The sequence below is a fragment of the Colossoma macropomum genome, unplaced genomic scaffold, assembly GCF_904425465.1.
Source record: "Colossoma macropomum unplaced genomic scaffold, Colossoma_macropomum, whole genome shotgun sequence".
Lineage (NCBI taxonomy): Eukaryota > Metazoa > Chordata > Actinopteri > Characiformes > Serrasalmidae > Colossoma > Colossoma macropomum.
In genome coordinates this window covers 240,718-260,921 of record NW_023496020.1, presented here as the reverse complement: position 1 = coordinate 260,921, position 20,204 = coordinate 240,718, and the positions used below count along the sequence as shown (strand labels likewise).

Genomic DNA, 20,204 nt, shown 5'->3' with positions numbered 1-20,204 from the left:
AATGCATAAATGTCCTGACATGTTGTGCAAATGACCAATAAACTTGAAACTTGAACTCAAAACTTGAGCTCACACAGTGAGAAAATATAAATGCTATATAGAAAAAAAAGATGCATCGAGATGCATTGATAATCGTTTTATAATCGCATCGCAGCCCTCTGAATGGTAATCGAATCGAATCGTGAGGTGCCTAGAGATTCCCACCCCTAACAGACACTGATTTGTTGGAATAACAGTAGATCCTGTTTACGGACACTCTGATCTGTTGGAATAACAGTAGATCCCATTAACAGACACTGTGATCTGTAGGAATAACAGTATATCCTGTTTACAGACACTCTGATCTGTTGGAATTACTGTAGATCCCGTTTACAGGCACTTTAATCTTGTTTAACAGGCAAATCAGAATGTCTGTAAATGGGATCTACTGTAATTCTAACAGATAGAGGATAAGGTGATAAACTGATCAGTCTTATTATCTAGTGTTGTGTGTGTGAATAGTGTGTAACCGTGTGTTTGTTTTCAGTTCTATCCGGGCGCTCAGCTCCTCTCAGAACACTGTTATTGTTGCTGTTGTGAAAAGGTGAGTACTGACACACACATTAGAGTAATGAGGGTTTATATTGATTTTATTGTTGTTTTATATCGATTATTGAATCATCCTGATCTGAGAGGTGCTGTGTGATGTTGTGGCTGCAGGCCAGACCGTGAAGAAGCCACTGTGATGCCTCTGCTGTCAGCTGGATTTAACAGGGTGAGTATCGCAGAGACACATCTGAGCAGCTGAGCCCCTCCACATATTACCCATTCAGTTCTGGATCTGGATCATCAGTAACTGTGTTTTCTGTTTTATTTCTAACAAACTTTTACATTAAATTTATGCTTAGTTATGTTTTAGTGCCCCCTTTATTTTAAATACAGGACATCAAACAGTGCCACACCATGATTATATGATTTTTGAAATAAATGTAAAATATACTGTTTTTTTGTTGCAAGAGACCCGAACATCTGAATGAATCACATTAGTGTGTGAAGGTGTTTATGCTGTGTGTTAGTGTGGACTCAGTCTGTGTGAAGTAGAGTTCTGAGAGTGAGTTTAATACTTTGTGTGTGTGTGTGTGTGTGTGTGTGTGTGTGTGTGTGTGTATGTAGCGCTATGTTGAAAACTCTAATGTGATGGCCTGCTACAATGAGCTGATCCAGCTCCACCTTGGAGAGATCCGCTCCCAGATCAAACTCAGGTAACACACACACACACACACACACACACACACACAGTACTGATGTATGCAGAATTTCCTTTGAGGTGGGGCTGGTTACACGTTGGTGGGGGGCACACCTAGAAAGCATTCTCAGACCTGCCAACCTTTACATGTTTTGTGTAGCAGGTACACATTTTGACATCCAAGTATGCTGATACAGTTTGTCACTTTACGCAAAAAGCTGTGACACCAGTGATTCAGTTGTTCACATGCAGCACTCATCTAACAGCAGGAGGCAGCAGCGTCTTGCCTTCTGAAAAACAAAAGAAGAAGAAGAGTTTGACCAATCAGAGCACTGGGTTTATTCCCTAAGGATGAGAAAAGTATAATGTCAGTGATTTCAAGACTGCAAATCGACAGCAACACAAAATTATCTTTTTTTTTTTTATTTTTCCAGTTTTCTCTCCAATTTAGCCATATCCAATTCTACCCACTTGTTAAGATTTGTTAAGACTCGTTAGTACTAGTTAACACCCTAGCAACCATCTGGTTTTCCATACCACCCACCTACCAATAGCCTATCAACCACCTGGGATACCATAGCAACCACCTAGCAACACCCAGTTTATAAAAATCATCCCTCATTACCATAATCAGACATTTCTGAATATTAATAACACATGCTTGTTTACTGGCTTGCGTTAGCAACTACACTCTTAATAAAGATAGCTCATCTTTTTTAAAGAAGGACAGCAACACCCTAGAAACCATCATTGGATATGATAGCAGAAGCATAGCAACATCCTAGCAACCATCTGGAATACCATAGTAACTGCGTGTGTGTGTGTGTGTGTGTGTGTGTGTGTGCGTGTGTGTTAGAGCCTGTAATGCTATCTTCACGGCACTGGAACAGAGCCAGGATGCCATCGAGATCAGCAGTGAAGACCAGCTGATCCAGGTGAGCTGCAGAGGCGGAGCAGTAACTTAGTAACTCTTGCACAGCACAGATTAAAGCTCTATAATCACACCAGTTTCACACCAGTATTAACACTGCTGATCATAAACAAATACTGTCAGCTGCACTGCGGACGATACAGGACTTAAAGCTGTCAGAGGGAGAAACAGGCCTGTAACTAAACACTGTGCAGAGTTTCGTCTACACTCTGATTCAGTCAACAGTGCTGAGAAATGGCAGATACAGGAAAACAAAGCACAGTGCCGGTTACAGAAATCAGCAGTACAGACTTGAGAATCGTTTATCACCCTGAACTGAAATTGAATCAAAGTGAATCTGAAAAAATCTAATCTCGTGTGTAAATAAGTAATTTTACAGGAGAAGTAAAAACATTCTTAACTTTACAGACTATAGTCCATCTGTTTCTCTGCATACTTTGTTACCCTGTTCTTCAATGGTCAGAACCCCCACAGAGCAGGTATTATTTGGGTGGTGGGTCATTCTCAGCACCGCAGTGACACTGACGTGGTGGTGGTGTGTTAGGGTGTGTTGGGCTGGTGTGAATGAATCAGACACAGCAGTGCTGCTGAAGTTTTAAACACTGTGTCCACTCACTGTCCACTATTAGATACACCTACCTTGTCAGTCCACCTTGTAGATGTAAAGTCAGAGACGATAGCTCATCTGCTGCTGCACAGTTTGTGTTGGTCATCATTTAGTCCTTCATCAGTGCTCATAGGACGCTGCCCACAGGCCGCTGTTGGCTGGATGTTTTTGGTTCTCAGTCCAGCAGCAACACTGAGGTGTTTAAAAACTCCAGCGACACTGCTGTGTCTGATCCACTCGCACCAGTGTAACAAACAATAACACACCACCACCACGTCAGTGTCACTGCAGCCACCAAATCTGTTGTCTGTTATCAGATAACAGTGACTATTGAAATAATGTTTATTAGCAATTTTAGTGTCGTATCACCATGCAGAGAACCATTTAAGCATGCAGATAGTTTTTGAGTGTTCATTGTTCTGTATAGAAATGCTATCTTTACTAAAGAACCCATGAAGAACCGTTTTAGGTAACACATTCTTGGTGCCCAAACTTTGCTTATTTAATTCAGCTAACATTGCTATCAACACTAGAAGTCAATAGTCACCGAAATCTTTTCAAAGAGGGTTCTTCTATTGTTACGATGTCAAGCTTGTAACAATAGAAGAACCCTTTTTGGTGCTGTATAGAACCCTTTTCAAAAAGTTTCTATATAGAACCATATACAATCTTTTTGAAAAGGGTTATATAAAGCACCAAAAAGGGTTCTCCTATTGGGACAAACTTGACATTGTAACAATAAGAGATCCATTTTTGGTGCTAGCTAACCCTTCTTGGTTCTTTGAGTGTTCGTGGTTCTATATAGAACCATTGTCTTAACTAAAGAACCCTTGAAGAACGTTCTTTTGTACGTCAGTGTACGTCTGGGGAAAGTGCGGTATAATAACAGTAACAATTACATACACTCTCTCTCTCTCTCTCTCTCAGTATGTTAACCCTGCGTATGAGAGTGTGATGGGGTACCAGCAGGGGGAGCTGATGGCCAAGGAGAATGTTGAAGTGCCTAAAAGTGAGAAAAACAAACCCGACCTGCTGGAGAGCATCAACAACTGCATCCGCAAAGGAAAGGTGAGGGGCGGAGCTGCACACTCAGGTTCAACACTCGACTGCACGCCAAGCAGAGACACGGATGGTCAGAAAACAACTGACAAATCATCACTGTCCAAAGAAAAATATGCATCTTCCTTTTCGATTGTTCTTTTCTACGTCATTTGAGCTCCACAGCTGATCTTTACACTGTGTGAAAACTTCATGAAGAACCGACGAATAGAAACGCTCCAGTACTGCTGGAATTTTTTTACATCAAAAGTAAAGACATTTTTTCTCTCTCCTCTCCACTTAGCTGCGATATTCAGAACATGAGACATGATGCTCAGAGCCTACACACTTAAAAAGATAGTTCTTTAAGGGTCCTTCAGTAAAGAAAATGGTTCTATATAGCACCAAAAGGTTTCTTCTGTTTTTACAAGTATGACATCAAAACAACAGCAGAACACTTTTTAGTGCTACACACGTAAAAAAAGAGATGGTTCTTCTAGGGTCTTTCTGTAAAGAAAATGGTTCTGTATAGAACCATGAACACTCAAAGAACCTTTTGCGTGCTTAAATGGCTCTTTACATCATGAAATGGTTCTTCAGATTGATAGAGAATGTGCTTTAGATAGTTCTATATAGAACATTTTTAAAATAGTTATGTATAGCACCAAAATGTGTTCTTCTATTGTAACACGCTTGACATCGTAACGAGAAGAATCCTTTTTGGTGCTAGCTAACCCTTCTTAGTTCTTTGAGTGTTTATGGTCACTATGAGCGGCTGGTTACCATAATGAAATTGTATCTGGCAGTTACAGCAGCACTATGTTCGATTTGGGGATTTGGAGACCTCTGTGGTGAAAATGTGCAATTGCGAGCACAGTGCGGTGGAGCATTTTGTAACATCGGCTGTGCTTTGGACCCCCACAAACAAATGAATCTGACTTTTGTGAGTTTGTTTGAAAAGAATTTGTAAGTCGTGCTTTACTGTGATTTTATCACTAGGAAATGTGTTCTTAGCCAAGTGACAAAAATCACTGTAAAGCGTGGCCCCTTATATTATATCATATATTTTTTTTATATTATATTATTTTATATTATAAAATGGTGTACAACATAAAATATAATAAAATGCACATTTTTCCAGAAAATAATTTAAGTTATTATTAATAAAAATTGTCATAAACAAGTATTTCACCAAGAAATGTAGTATCTTTCGAGTTTTAGTATCGTTTCATGAACTTTTTGTTGTATAAAAATGAACATATGATAACACAGCACTGTTTAATGCAAAAACTTATGCTTTCTACGTACTTTTTGTTCACCAAATTACCACCACGAGTTGTGTTAAGCACCGATCCAGCGGTGCCCCTCTTCTCACGCTGCACTACGTAGGAATTTAAATTCTGGATCCTGCAGCCCAACAGAGCATAATATAGCTAACAAATAGTCATTTGGGACACATCCACACTAAGTAGTCACTGCTTGGCTGTAGAGGCTAGAACTTCTAAACTTCCCTAGCGCACTTTAGGGAGTACAGAGCCATTTGAGACTCAGTCTGTGTTTGATGCGACTTCTGACTGAAACATGGACATTTGAAGCATATAAGACAATAAAGTGTTATTCTTTAGTCTTAATTTTGCAGTTTTAGAGTGAATCATATCGTAAGTTCTTTAATTCAAGCCTGTGATATTAATGATGCAGCTGTTTAGCCTGTTAGCTATCCTTTAGCCTGTTAGCTAGCTGACCAGCCAAGTTCTAGTTAAGAAAAGCTCCTCAGTTTAAACGGAACTGGGTTCTTCCTTCATCAGTACACTCGGTAGTCCATGTGAGCGGCATTAGAGTCAAAGATTATTCATTGACAGCACAAGGGTTATTTGTGGCGCAGTGATACAGAGTTCAGTTGCTGTGAGGCTGTCAATGTGTGTATATTGACTGTTCTACAACGGCTTCAAACACAGCTCAGCCAATCAGATTTTAGGACTGGAACTATCCGTTTTATAAAATTATTTTTAGCAGTTGAAAACCCCTGAAACATGGAGGTTCCGCAGCCCCCTCAGCCGCCCCCCCCACAATCCCCCGTCCCCCTTGTGTTCAGAGGTCTAAGAGAGTTCCACATCAGTGGCTCAGTGTGAGAGAACTTCACACAGCAGAAAGGTCACACAGGCACTTTAAACAGTCTGTGCAGCCGCAGGGTGGGGGGGCACATCAAACAGCCCCGAGTGGACACAGCGGCTCTTTGCTTCAGCATGACCATCACCCCCCCCACCACTGCCACTGTCAGCACCGTAATTGATCAGAACGGATCAGCAATTTGACCGTCATCAACACCAGAACACCTCTTTATGTTTCATTTCCAGAAATAATGTCATTCTGATTTTCACTGTTTATGGGCAAGGAAAGTTTATTGATTCACACACTGCAGTCATTCAAAGATAATTCACATTCAAATTTAAAGAGATGTACACTGTTAGAGATAAAGGTGCTGTGCAGGTACATTTCTTGTTCATCACAGTACAAACAATGTAAATGTCCTCTCAAAGGTACAACAGTGGTTTTAAGGTCCAATTGTGAATCTTAAATTTTACAAATACATACTTTTCACCCAGTTTTTCCAGGTGAAAAGTATGTATTTGTACCTTTTCATAAGCTAATGTTTTAAAACAGAACAATAAAAAGCCTGGAGACGAGATGGGGTGGGGTTAATTCAACTTAAAACATATAATTTCAATGGATTATGGTACAGTCATGTTCCTTGGCTAAAGGTACTGAGATGTTCCCTGAGGGTTCCACCCCGGTGACAAGAGGGGTACTGACCCAGTGACAGTTTAGTACCTTTATTTCTGAGAGTGTAGGAAAATAGAAATTAAAAACATGACTAAAACATGATTATAAATAGTAGTTTTTTATGCATTGTGTGGCTGGTTGAAGTCCCGTTGAGCATTGGCGCCAGCCTACACTGACAGTGCTGGCTTGAAACGCTGTGCTAGTTTCTGTTTAATCTGAAAAGACCAAGTAAGTCATATTTACATGTGTGTGTAAAAGTATGCAGAATGAGACAGTTGGATTTATTATTTACCTTAGTATCTTTGTCATTTTTGTCATTATAGAATATTTTTCAAATCTGATTTTATGTGTCCTATGTTTTTTGGGTCCAGTATGTTGATACAGTATGTCAGAGTGAAAAAATAACTGTCAGGTCATATAGATGATGTGCTGAAAAAAAGACACCTTTAATGTGCTATATAAAGGCAAGCTCAAAATGTAGTTACAGGAGAGAAGTGTGGGAGAGCTACACTGAAAGTAAGAGGATGGTAGACCACTGTCTGCCTGCTGATGGCAGAGCTGGTGATCCACTGGTGTTTTCTAGGATTAGACAAAATTCCTCTTATCATTGCTCATTTCCACTCTCAGTTCAGTTTACTTATTTTTCCTTCCTTCCTTTAGTTATACTTTGTAAATTAGTTTAGTAAATAATTTTAATCCAGCACATTTTCTATGAAATCTTTTTATATCAGGCCTAGTCATTATTTATATTTCTCTCAGTTGTTTGTAATATTTATCTTAGTTTGTTTTCTAAAATAAAAGTCTCTGTGCATTTTTAAATCTGTTTGGGGAGATTTAAAACTAGTTAGACCTTGTATGCAGGACAACAATTTAGGTGGTCTGAGGGTGGACCAGCAGTGGCAAACAGGCAGGTAAAATGCAGGTGTAAGAGCTGGAAAACAAAGTGTGCAGTACAGAGACTGTTTCATATGCTACATTCATCTCACTGAAAATTAATGACTTGCTTTTCACTGATTGGTAAAGGGGAATTCCACCAATGTTGCAAAATTCCCTTGTAATTCAGTGTGTGAGATGTAAACAGAGTGACATGTTTTCTGAGTTTTATATGGAATGTTGATGATGGGAAAATAGTGGAACAGTTTTCTACATGCTGGTGTAAGCCATATGTGTGTGTTGGTGTGTTTCAGGAGTGGCAGGGTCTTTATTACGCCAAAAAGAAGAACGGAGACAGCGTCCAGCAGAATGTGAAGATAACGCCTGTCATCGGACAGGGAGGGTGAGCGACCTTCTGATTCCCTTCATAAATCTGCTGTACACTTCTGTATTCTAACAGTTTGACCTCTGACCTCTCTCCTGCAGTAAAGTCAGACACTATGTGTCCATAAACAGGCCTTTAAACGACAATAACAAGGTACGAAACACAAACACACAGATGCACACACAGACACACATGCAGGCCAGGCGGGTTATCTTCTCTGTAGTGGATGAGAATGTGTTATAGTGAAAATGTTTAAATTAATGAAGAAATATTGTGTATTTGTATCTATGTGTGTCCTCCTCAGTCAGTACACAGTGTGTTACAGCAGGTGCGTGTGTGTGTGTGTGTGTGTGTGTGTATTCTCTGTAGTCTGAGCGGTCCAGTGAGCGCGTTCAGGCTGAATCACAGACAGGTATGAACCTCAGAATCACTCAGTTACACACTATCGTCTCTGTGTGACTGAATTGTGTGGCAGTGTGGAGTCACTGCAGCTTACAGTGACTTATAGCCACCATAATGTGTTCATGTGACAGCTGTGTGTGTGTGTGTGTGTGTGTGTGTGTGTGTGTGTGTCTGTGTCTGTGTCTTCTTCAGATATTCAGTCCAGCAAGCATAAAGACCGGAGGAAAGGATCTCTGGACGTTCGGTCCACAACATCACGCGGAAGTGATGGTAAGAGAGGGAGGAGGGGGGCTGTGCTGGTGTGTTTGGGGTGACTCTACTGGTGTGACTGTACTGGTGTGTTTGGGGTGACTGTAATGGTATGTTTGGTGTGACTGTACTGGTGTGTTTAGTGTGACTGTACTGGTGTGACTGTACTGCTGTGTTTGATATGACTGTACTGGTATGACTGCACTTGTGTGTTTGGGGTGACTGTACTGGTGTGACTGTACTGGTATGTTTGGGAAGACTGTACTGGCGGGACGTGTGTTTGGGGTGGCTGTACTGGTATGACTGTACTGGTGTGTTTGTGGCGACTGTACTGGTATGTTTGGTGTGACTGTACTGGGGTGACTGTACTGGTGTGTTTGGTGTGACTGTACTGGTGTGTTTGGGGTGACTGTACTGGTGTGTTTGGTGTGACTGTACTGGTGTGACTGTACTGGTGTATTTGGGAGAACTGTACTGGTGTGACGTGTGTTTGGGGTGGCTGTACTAGTATGACTCTACTGGTGTGTTTGGGGTGACTGTACTGGTGTGTTTGAGGTGACTGTACTGGTGTGACTGTACTGGTGTGTTTGAGGTGACTGTACTGGTGTGACTGTAATGGTGTGTTTGGTGTGACTGTACTGGTGTGTTCTGTGTGGTTTTTACAGGAAGCTCTCAGAGGAGACACTCATCCATGGCGAGAATCCACTCCATGACGATCGAGGCTCCCATTACTAAGGTACCTAACACACTCATTACAGCTGATCTGTGTGGGTGTGTGTGTGATTAATATGACCATTGACTGTCATACTTACATGAAGAAGTGTTTTTTTTTTTAGCTGAACTGATCTGTGTGTGTGTGTGTGTGTGCAGGTGATAAACATCATTAACGCCGCTCAGGAGAGCAGTCCAATGCCGGTGGCTGAGGCTCTGGACCGAGTGCTGGAAATTCTCAGGACGACGGAGCTTTACTCTCCTCAGCTGGGCACAAAGGACGAGGACCCCCACACCAACGACCTCGTTGGGGGGCTCATGACGGTGGGGGACAAAAACTTACACACACCAGGGTTTCCCCTACATTCATCCTGACAGCTCACTGAGCTGTGTGTGTGATGTCATTAAATGTGTGCAGAGCTGCAGTTTCATCATCGCACACACTTAAAAATACAGATAAAAAGAGTTTTACACTCTTTACGTTTACATTTAACTGTGTGACTAGAGGTTCATTTATAATGAGTTAATTTAGACACCAGAGGAGCTGGAAAAGTAAGTAAATAAATAAATAAATAAAAAATAAACTAATAAATATGTATAATAAAATAAGAAAAGTAAAAGACCTACATATATGTAGTATATACACACAATTGTTTGAAAAAGTTTGCACACGTTGTTGATTTTGTGAGTGTAAATGTTACACATCCTCTACAGAGGCACACTACTGTACACTTTATTACACAGTTACTGTTTATCAACTGATTTTAATACACTGAGGAAAAACATAAAATATGGCTTGTGCAAAAGTTGTTGCAGTTTAGATTTTCTTTTTTTTCCAGAACATTTTAAAACCGAAATTGTGTGTTAAATTTTTTGTGCATTAATTGTGTGTGAAAACTTAATCTATTTAACATATTGAAAAAATAGTACGCAAATACTGCAGAATTTATTGAGCCCTTTATATGTAATGGGATTATTTTCTAAGCTCAGAAAACAAAGGAAAATTAGCCTTGTTAATCCAGAGTAATTTTACGTGTGCAAGATCACTTACCTTCTTTATTTGTGTACAGTTTTGTCTTTTTGACTCTTGGCCCACCAAAAACATTACACTTTAGCCCCCCAAGACAAAAAGTTGGACTATGTGTACAGTAATGCTGGTAATTGTTCACCATGGACCGAATAAAAACAATGCTAGCCAAAGAGGAAAGAAGTGCTAATGTTTTACTGTCCTGTATTATAAAAAAAATACTGCACTGGAATTATTGTTGTCACAAAAACACTGATAATCAATACTGTCTCACAGATCACAGTATCACATATTCTATTCATCATTCCAACTTTCAGTGATAATAGTGATGAAGTAAAGCTATGTAAAACTATCAGTGATAAAGTAAAACTGTGTTTAATGTTCAGGTTAGAGCTCTGTATAAGAATCACCAGCAGCCTGAATGATCAACACAAATGATTCGTGTGTGTGTGTGTGTGTGTGTGTGTGTGTGTGTGTTATTCAGGATGGGCTTCGCAGGTTATCGGGGAATGAGTACATCTTCTCTACTAAACGTAAGCGTTCTCTTCTGACCTCAGTACTGACCTCAGTCCACTGAGCACATACAGTCCATACACACACTTGTACCTCACCTGGCTTTAACACAACTGAAACACCCCTGAGAGGTGGGTGCAGCTTTATCTCTGTAACATTAGCACTGCTGCCTGGAATTTAATACTATTTCAGCCAAACAGACCTAACGTATAAAGCTCATTACTAGAGAGGAGTGCTCAACGCATTTTGGATTTTGTTAAATGCTAATTTGAGCAAGATTTATAATTTTGGTACCACTTTTCATTAAGACTACTTTTATAAATGCTTTGTAAATGGTTCAGTGTAGTTTATTATGGTTATTAATTAATAAGCAACTGTAACACAAATAAAAAGGGAAACAGTGATCGGTTGCTTGCCTAATAGTGAGCCCACAGTCCTTTACACTGTTATCTGCTCAGATCTTTGTCTTCTCCATCAGTCACCACTAAACCTGTCAGCTGCATCACATACAACAGCTCACTGTCACCATTTTTATTAAGGTGTTATAGCTTTATTAATAAGGTGTATTAATAATAATAATTTTAAACCAATCAGAAAGTCTTTATAGGGCTGTTATTGTAAGGTTGTACCATCATTCTTATTTAAGCAACTTACACATCTCTGTTACAAACGAACACATAAACTTACTGTTCATGAGCAGTTTAGCCATAAATGGAGCAGTGTAGCAGGGTGAGGGGCAAACTGTAACCTTCAATAAAAAAGTCAATCAATACAATATCAGTATCAAAATAAACACTGACACAATATTAGAGCAGAAAGTAGAAATAAGAACTGTATTTAGTTGAGACGACTGAGGAGCGTAGTGTGTATGTATGTCATGCAGAGCTGCTGTTTGCTGTCATACTGCAGTATCTACATAATTAATTACTCTGCATATCATATGGAACTCTCCTGTAGATCCGCATCACCTGCCAAGTCACCTGACCACTCCTCTGTCTCTGAACGACATCCCGCCCCGTGTGGCGCAGACCATGGAGAACGAGGACTCGTGGGACTTTGACATTTTCAGCCTGGAGGCAGCAACCATGAAAAGGTATGCCATTACAGTCCAGCAGCGTTATTATAATCCAGCAGTGTTATTACAGTCCAGCAACATTATTATAATCTAACAGTGTTATTAAAATCCAACAGCATTATTACAGTCCATCAGCGTTATTATAATCCAGCAGTGTTATTACAGTCCAGAAGCATTATTATAATCCAGCAGTGTTATTACAGTCCAGCAGCATTATTAGTCCAGCAGTATTATTACAGTCCAGCAAGCAGCATTATTACAGTCCAGCAGCATTATTAGTCCAGCAGTATTATTACAGTCCAGCAAGCAGCATTATTACGGTCCTGCAGCATTATTACAATTCAGCAGCATTATTACAATCCAGCAGCGTTATTAGAATCCAGCAGTGTTATTACAGTCCAACAGTACACCCAATGAGTAACCGACTCTGAATATAGGTATTGTAATATAAACTGAGTCTGTTCTACAGTTTCTCATTAGGTTGAAGGAATAACTGACTCTAAATGTAGGTATTGTGATATAAACTGAGTCTATTCTACAGTTTCTCATTAGGTTGAAGGAATAACTGACTCTAAATGTAGGTATTGTGTTATAAACTGATTTTTTTCCAGTGTTCGGTAAAGCCTGTCCAACCTCACAACAGTAGTTATGAAAGAACACATTTCCTAATAAATGTTCTTCGGGTCATTTTAAAGGTCCAGAAGGTTTAGCTGATGGAGCAGAAGCTCTGGTTAGTCTGCAGGTTTCTGCTGCCTCTGTTTTACATAAAGAAGCTCAGCCCTGTTGTATTTCTGACAGGCCGTTGACGTATTTGGGGCTAAAGATTTTCTCGCGGTTTGGAGTTTGCGAGTTCCTGAGCTGTCCGGAGGCAACGTTGCGTTCCTGGCTGCAGGTCATAGAGGCCAATTACCACTCCTCTAACTCCTACCACAACTCCACACATGCTGCAGACGTCCTGCATGCCACTGCGTACTTCCTCTGCAAGGAGCGCGTCAAGGTACACACACACACGAACATGATGTCCAGTACCAGTCTGAACTTTCCAAAGACATGAATAAGGCATTTAAGCAAAGGCTTTTACATCAGAATGATCCTAAGGTCTCCATGTCCAATGCCCAGCGTGGGCCAGAGGGGTATAAAGCACCCCAGCATTGGGCTGTGAAGCCAAGGAGCTGTGTTCTCTAGAGTGATGGAGATCTCTTTCATGATGATTTCAGCAAAGTCTGGATCCCATAGATGAAGTAGCGGCTCTGATTGCAGCAACGGTGCATGACGTTGATCACCCGGGCCGGACCAACTCGTTCCTGTGTAATGCTGGCAGTGAGCTGGCCATCCTGTACAACGACACGGCCGTTTTGGAGAGCCACCACGCTGCCCTCGCCTTCCAGCTCAGCACCCGAGACGAGAAGTGTAACATCTTCAAGAACATGGAGAGGTACACACACACACACACACGCACCTGACAATGGTGATGATGAATATATAATTGATGATGGTAATGACTATAATTGTAATTATGATGACGATGACTATGATGATGGTAGTGATGATGGTAGTGATGGTGATATGATGGTGAATGTGATGATGATCTTGATGATGTTGCTAATGCTGATAGTAATGGTGGTGGTGATGTTGAGTTTGGTGATGATGTTAATGATGACTATGATGGTAGTGGTATGATGGTGAAACTGATTGTAATTAAAATGTTAATGACAGTGATATAATGGCGGTGGTATGATGCTGGTGATGAGTGATGATGGTGATGATGTTAATTATAATAATGATGACAGTGGTAGTGGTGATGGAGATGAAATTGATTTTTAATGATGTTAATGATTAATGTGGTGATGGAGGTGCTGATGAGGATGATTATGAGAGGGTGATGGAAATGAATCTAGTGATCATAGCAATGATGATGATAATATTAATGGTGGTAGTGTGATGGTGATGAGAGTGATGTGAACGTGATGGTAATGATTGTAATGATGATGATAATGGTGGTGGTACGATGATGGTGGTGATGTGAGTGATGGTAATGGTGGTGATGATGGTGATGATGATGATGGTGACGACGATGATGATGATGGTATCTTTCTCTCCACAGGAACGAGTACCGCTCGCTGCGGCAGGCTATCATAGACATGGTGCTGGCCACTGAAATGACCAAACACTTTGAACATGTCAACAAATTTGTGAACAGCATCAACAAACCACTCGCAGCCTTGGAGGAAAATGGGGTGAGACTCTCTCTCACACACTTACACACACACACATACACACACACACACACACACACACTCATTGATGTGTCTGAATATATAGAGTTAAGTGGCCAGTTAAATAGATAAACGCTGATTTTGTTCTGTCAAATTTCTGAAATTCTTATTTTGTTCTGATTAAAAGCCCAGCAGAATCAAGTGTGTGTGGATGTGTGTGTGCAGTGAGGGAATGTGGCATGCTGGTATCAGGTTTCTCATGCTGGTATGGAATGCAGCACTGCTTTACCCTTACCTCCAACCTTATTCCCATATGTCCACCCAAACATCCACCAAACCTGCTCCCAAACATCCACCAGACCTGCTCCCAAACATCCACCAAACCTATTCCCAACAATCTACCAAACCTGCTCCCAAACATCCACCAAACCTGCTCCCAAACATCCACCAAACCTGTTCCCAACAATCCACTAAATCTGTTCTCAAACATCTACCAGACCTACTTTTAAACGTCCACCAAACCTACTCCCTAACATCCACCAAGCCTACCCCTTAAGCATCCACCAAACCTATTCCCAAAAATCCACTCAAACCTACTCCCAAACATCCACCCATACCTATTCCCAAACATCAACCAAACCTGCTCCCAAACATCCACTAAACCTATTCCCAACAATCCACCAAACCTGCTCCCAGACATCCACCAAACCTATTCCCAACAATCCACCAAACCTGCTCCCAAACATCCACCAAACCTATTCCCAACAATCCACCAAACCTGCTCCCAAACATCCACCAAACCTACTTTTAAACGTCCACCAAACCTACTCCCTTACATCCACCAAGCCTACCCCTTAAGCATTCACCAAACCTATTCCCTAAAATCCACTCAAACCTACTCCCAAACATCCACCCATACCTACTTCCAGCAATCCACCAAACCTACTCCCAAACATCCACCAAACCTACTCCCAACAATCCACCAAACCTACTCCCAAACATCCACCAAACCTACTCCCAACAATCCACCAAACCTACTCTCAAACATCCACCAAACCTACTCCCAACAATCCACCAAACCTACTCCCAAGCATCGACCAAACATACTCCCAGCAATCCGCCAAACCTACTCCCAAACATCCACCAAACCTACCCTCAAGCATCCACCCAAACCTATTCCCAAACATCCACCAAACCTACCCTAAAAGTTCTGTATGAACCACTTTGTTATCTTCTGTCTTAGCTGCAGTGTTGGCTGCTTGTTAGCCAGTGTGTTTCTGCAGTGAGTGATGCGGTTGTGCCCCCTGCAGGGTAACGGAGATGACGAGGCGGTGAAGGGGATTCTGACGGTGCCGGAGAATCGGATCCTGGTGAAGCGGATGCTGATAAAGTGTGCGGATATCTCCAACCCCTGCAGACCACTGGAGCTCTGCATCGAGTGGGCTGGACGTATCTCGGAGGAGTACTTTGCACAGGTGACGTATCTTTATAGAGCAGCTAAAAGACAGACTTACTTTAATCAAACATTATTATTACTATTACGACCGTTATTCATATTTATTCATTAATGTGTTTATTTATTCATTTTATTTTATTTATTTTCTTTTTGACACTGTGTGCAAAATATGCAGCAGCTATATGTGTGAAGGAGACTGTGTTTACCATGTGATTTTTTTTTTTAAGTTCTTATGTAAATTCTATTAGAATTAGTTAATGATATGACGTGAATGACTGCTCAGAAATTTGGAATCAGTGTCCTTAGACATGTTAAAGCAGTACGGTGGCAGATAAATATATTAAATGATTCTGATATGCCTGTCCTGTCCAACTTCACAGGTTTATATGCTTATAAATATTGATATTATGATTAAAATAATTAATAGAAGCCTGTAAATAAAAATGAAGGACTGTTAGATGTTAGAAATGTTAAGTGTTAGATGTCCAGAGTGATGAACAAAGCTGTAGAAGGTTTAATGAAGTTAAAATAGACTTAATTAGTAGTTACGTTAGTAAGTTAGTAGTTAGTAGGTCATATCTCACGGCAGATAAATTGATAGAATTTCAAAAAATAGATAATTAAAGAATATTATTTATTCTGTGTGTGTTAGACGGATGAGGAGAAGAGGCAGGGGTTGCCTGTGGTGATGCCTGTGTTTGATCGGAACACCTGCAGCATTCCCAAATCCCAGATTTCCTTCATCGATTACTTCATTACAGACATGTTTGACGCCTGGGACGGTAAACACACACAGACACACCACAGAGGCAGACTCAAGTTAGTGAATCTGACTCGCTCGGAACTGAACCACGACTCAGACTTGCCCTTAACTGACTTACATCTCAGACTGTTCCTAAACTGACTCGCAACTCTGACTCATCTTTAACTGACTCACATCTCTGACTTGTCCTTAACTGACTCGCAACTCAGACTCGCCCCTAACTGACTCAAGACTCGACTCGGACTCACCCTTATCTGACTTATGTCTCAGACTCGCACTTAACTGATTAACATCTCAGACTGATCCTTAACTGACTCACAACTCTGACTTGTCCTTAACTGACTCACAATTCAGACTCACCCTTAAATGACTCACGACTCGACTCAGACTCACCCTTATCTGACTTATGACTCAGACTTGCCTTTAACTGACTCATGACTCGCCTTTAATTGACTTACATCACAGACTCATCCTTAACTGACTCACAAATTGATGCAGACTCAAATAAAGTGACTTGTGAACATCTGGCATGGATGATTGATTGCTTGATTGATTGACTGATTGATTGATTTTTCTCTGCAGCGTTTGCAGATCTGCCGAATCTTATGCAGCATCTGGACAACAACTTTAAGTATTGGAAAGGCCTCGACGAGCGAAAACTACACACTCTACGGCCTCCACCGGAGTAACACACACACACACACTGCGCTGGTGAACACTATGGCCTACACACACACACATGCACACACACAGCACCACTGTGACTGACAGAGGCCTCAGAAACCCAGCTGTGCTTCAGCTCCCCCTTCTGGCCAAGAGCAGAACTTCAGGGAAGCCTCCATCCACCGGGAGCACGGCAGGCTGCGTCTGGCCTGACCGGCAGAGAGAGAGAGGAGAGAGAGAGACTTCCACAGGAAGAAAGTATCCACCGTGGTCCGGTTCCTCGATCCGGTTCCTCGTAAAGAAACACTAAGAACAACAACACACTCCATCCACACGTTCATTTGTTTATTTGTTTGTTGGTTTGCTGTCTGCAGGGCTGAGCGACAGATCTGGACTCTAAAGTTCTGCAGATCCACGAAACTCTACACACACTGCTATTTATTTCACTGTAGGTGTTTTTAACTAAAGGAGGACGATTTGCTAACGAACACAAACGAACGCAAGATGAGAAAAATGAAAAGCCAAAGTTGATGAACATTTATAAATTATAATCCTGAGTCTTGTCTGTATTTAATATCCATAGGTTTAAAACAAAAAAGAAGAAGCATTAATGTAAAATGTTTATTTTTTACTGAATGAAGTCTGAATCGTACAGAAGCACAGTCACGCCAGATAAAGGCAGAAACGATCAGCTGCTTTTTTCTCTGATTCTGGTAGCAGTATGTCAAACTTCTGAATATAATAATAAGAACTCACAATAATTACTTATTTTCTCAAAATATTGATTCAATATCTCACAATACTGAGTTAATTTCTCTAAATTTGATTCAGTATTTTGAAGTAATGGCTAATCTTCTAAGAATGTTGACTTAGGCTATGTTTACACAGCAGGTAAAAGTGGCCCAAATCTGATTTTATAACCAAATCCGATTTTTTTGTTTGGCTGTTCACATTATCTTTTAAATGTGACCTGTATGCGACATTAGTCTGAACAGATCACGCTTCTAAACCGGCCCGCATGCGCAAAAGAGCAGTGCTTCACGTGGCGGCTCGACCAGAGGTAAACAGTCATGACAGCTGGCGAACACCAGTCGCTTCCGCAGCTTTCAGTTTCGTCTTCGCCAGCATCACAGGAGTGATTATAAAGTTCCAGTGGTTGACAGCTGGGTTCATCACCCACAATGTGTTCGAGTTCGCCGTAAAAAAGGCACGTTATTCGGCCACGGCCAGTTCTTTGGTTCGTGTCTTCCGATTCTTTACATTTTTTTGACGGTGCAGCCTCGGTCTCCTCCGGCCGCGTTCGGCCGTTTCGTTCGAAACCTCTTCGAGCACGGAGCGGCTGCGCTAAGTCTCTTCTAATTTTTTTAGTACAGAAACATCAGCCTAAATGTTTATGAGTCTCAGCAGCACGAAATTATGACGAATGTCGATTTGGACTGACGTAAAAGTCGCATGATTTCCGGTCTGGCTGTTCAGACTGAGTCGCATTGCCGCAGATCGGATACGTATCGGATTTCAGTACCACATATGAAAGCGTCTCAAATCGGAATTGAAAATGTCAGATTCAGTGCGTTTTTTTGCTGTTCAGACTGCCACACAGATAACACATCTGCGTCACATATGAAGAAAAAGATCGGATTTGGGCCACTTTTACCTGCTGTGTAAACGCAGCCTTAGTAACTTAAAAGAAGGACTCATTGAATTTCAATTTATTTGACTTAATGTTTTTAAAAAATTACTAATGTTCTCAAACTATTGACTTAGAAACTCAAAATAATGACTAAGGATCTCAGAATGTTGACTTAGTATCTTGAAAAAAATTACTATTTTGACAAAATTTTGGAACAGAAGTCATCATTTTGAGAATTTAGGTCAAAATTTTGAGATTGTAAGTCATTATTTTGAGATTTTAAATCACATTTTTGAGAATGTGAGTGATTTGGAAATTTTAAATCAAAATTTTGAGAACATAAGTCATTATTTTGAGATTTTAAGTTAAAATTTTGAGAATGCAAGTCATCATTTTGTGATATTAATCAGATGTTTGGTATGCTGCAGTCAGAAACAGCTGAGGGATAATAAAGCCATTCGTGTTTCTGCTCTGCGTGTGTGAACGTTCTTCTGTAGAATCTTCCTGTTGCACTGTAGAGGAGAAGTGTGGCATGTATGGGAAGTGGGCGGGGCTAAGTGGTTGTGTGTGTGTGTGTGTGTGCGTGCGCGTGTGTGTGTGTGTGTGTGTGTGTGTGTGTGAACTCTACACAGCATGGCTTTCAATACGAGAAAAAATCTGTGAAAAAAAACTAAGTTTTGGACTTGAAGGACATTTTTTCCTCCCGGAGGTGTTTTGTATCTGGTTTATCCTACTGACAGACTGCCTTATTTTCTACAATATTTATACAGCTCACCCACTGTCGACCCGCAGAGGACATCTGGAGTTTTTAATAACACAGTCAGAAAGTCACCTTAAAGTAAATCTCCATATTTTTGTATAGACTGATGACTTTTACACTGGAACAAACACAGAGAGCAGAGGAAACTGATCCGTCTGTGGACTGAAGCGTTGGGCGCAGCGCTGTGTTTTCTGCGGAGTATACAGCAGCGCTCTGAACCGGTGGGACGCTCCCGTGTTACCTGTGTGGGTTCGGTGCATGTTTGCGCTCACCTGTGCGGACTCCTGAGTCCACACCTGGCTGCAGAGCGACATTCTGGAACGTTAGGAAGACCTTTCCCAAACCCGCCGCCGATTCTGTCCTTAAACACCCGCCAGGATTTACTCTCTCAATCAGGGTTCGTTTTTTATTCTGATTCGATACTACAGCACAGAGAAAAGAATAAATACTTAGAGAGAATAATATTGAAATTGATAATAAATAACGACAATGTGTATTTCGATGTGTGTGTGGTGGCGTTCTGCACTTTGATGGTCTGTGGATCTGATCACTGTGACAATATGGGGGTAATTGATTCAGTCTGATTCTGATTCTTTAGGAATCAATTCGGTACATCAAGAATTCTTACATTCCACCACGATTCAATTTGATTCTGATTCTTTAGGAATCAATTCAATGTATCATGAATTGTCACATTCCACCACAGCTCACTTCATTTTGATTCTGATTCTTCAGGAGTCGATTTACTGTATGACAAAATCTTTCATTTCACTTTGATTTGATTTGAATCTGATTCTTTAGAAAACAGTTCAGTGCATTCTAAAATCTCACATTTTACCACAATTCAATTCAGTTTGGATCTTTTATTGATCGAAATCGTTGGAGGAACTATTTAAAAA

At 40.9% G+C, this 20,204-nt stretch overlaps 1 protein-coding gene across 4 annotated transcripts in view; it reads left to right on the top strand.

Annotated features, from left to right (window-relative positions):
* The window catches only part of pde8a (phosphodiesterase 8A), a 68,948-nt gene extending 49,141 nt beyond the window's left edge, over positions 1–19,807 (top strand). For all 4 annotated transcript variants that reach the window (XM_036564606.1, XM_036564605.1, XM_036564607.1 and 1 more), the window contains 19 exons: positions 527–583; positions 700–754; positions 1,153–1,241; positions 2,082–2,160; positions 3,691–3,831; positions 7,770–7,858; positions 7,942–7,993; positions 8,210–8,252; positions 8,435–8,512; positions 9,157–9,227; positions 9,362–9,526; positions 10,714–10,762; positions 11,700–11,835; positions 12,616–12,814; positions 13,035–13,252; positions 13,922–14,054; positions 15,344–15,508; positions 16,142–16,271; positions 16,835–19,807. In XM_036564606.1, the coding sequence (XP_036420499.1) occupies positions 527–583; positions 700–754; positions 1,153–1,241; positions 2,082–2,160; positions 3,691–3,831; positions 7,770–7,858; positions 7,942–7,993; positions 8,210–8,252; positions 8,435–8,512; positions 9,157–9,227; positions 9,362–9,526; positions 10,714–10,762; positions 11,700–11,835; positions 12,616–12,814; positions 13,035–13,252; positions 13,922–14,054; positions 15,344–15,508; positions 16,142–16,271; positions 16,835–16,941 (2,056 nt within the window). In that variant the 3' untranslated portion in view covers positions 16,942–19,807. The remainder of the gene's footprint in view (positions 1–526; positions 584–699; positions 755–1,152; positions 1,242–2,081; positions 2,161–3,690; positions 3,832–7,769; positions 7,859–7,941; positions 7,994–8,209; positions 8,253–8,434; positions 8,513–9,156; positions 9,228–9,361; positions 9,527–10,713; positions 10,763–11,699; positions 11,836–12,615; positions 12,815–13,034; positions 13,253–13,921; positions 14,055–15,343; positions 15,509–16,141; positions 16,272–16,834) is intronic.
* The last annotated feature ends 397 nt before the right edge of the window (positions 19,808–20,204 follow it).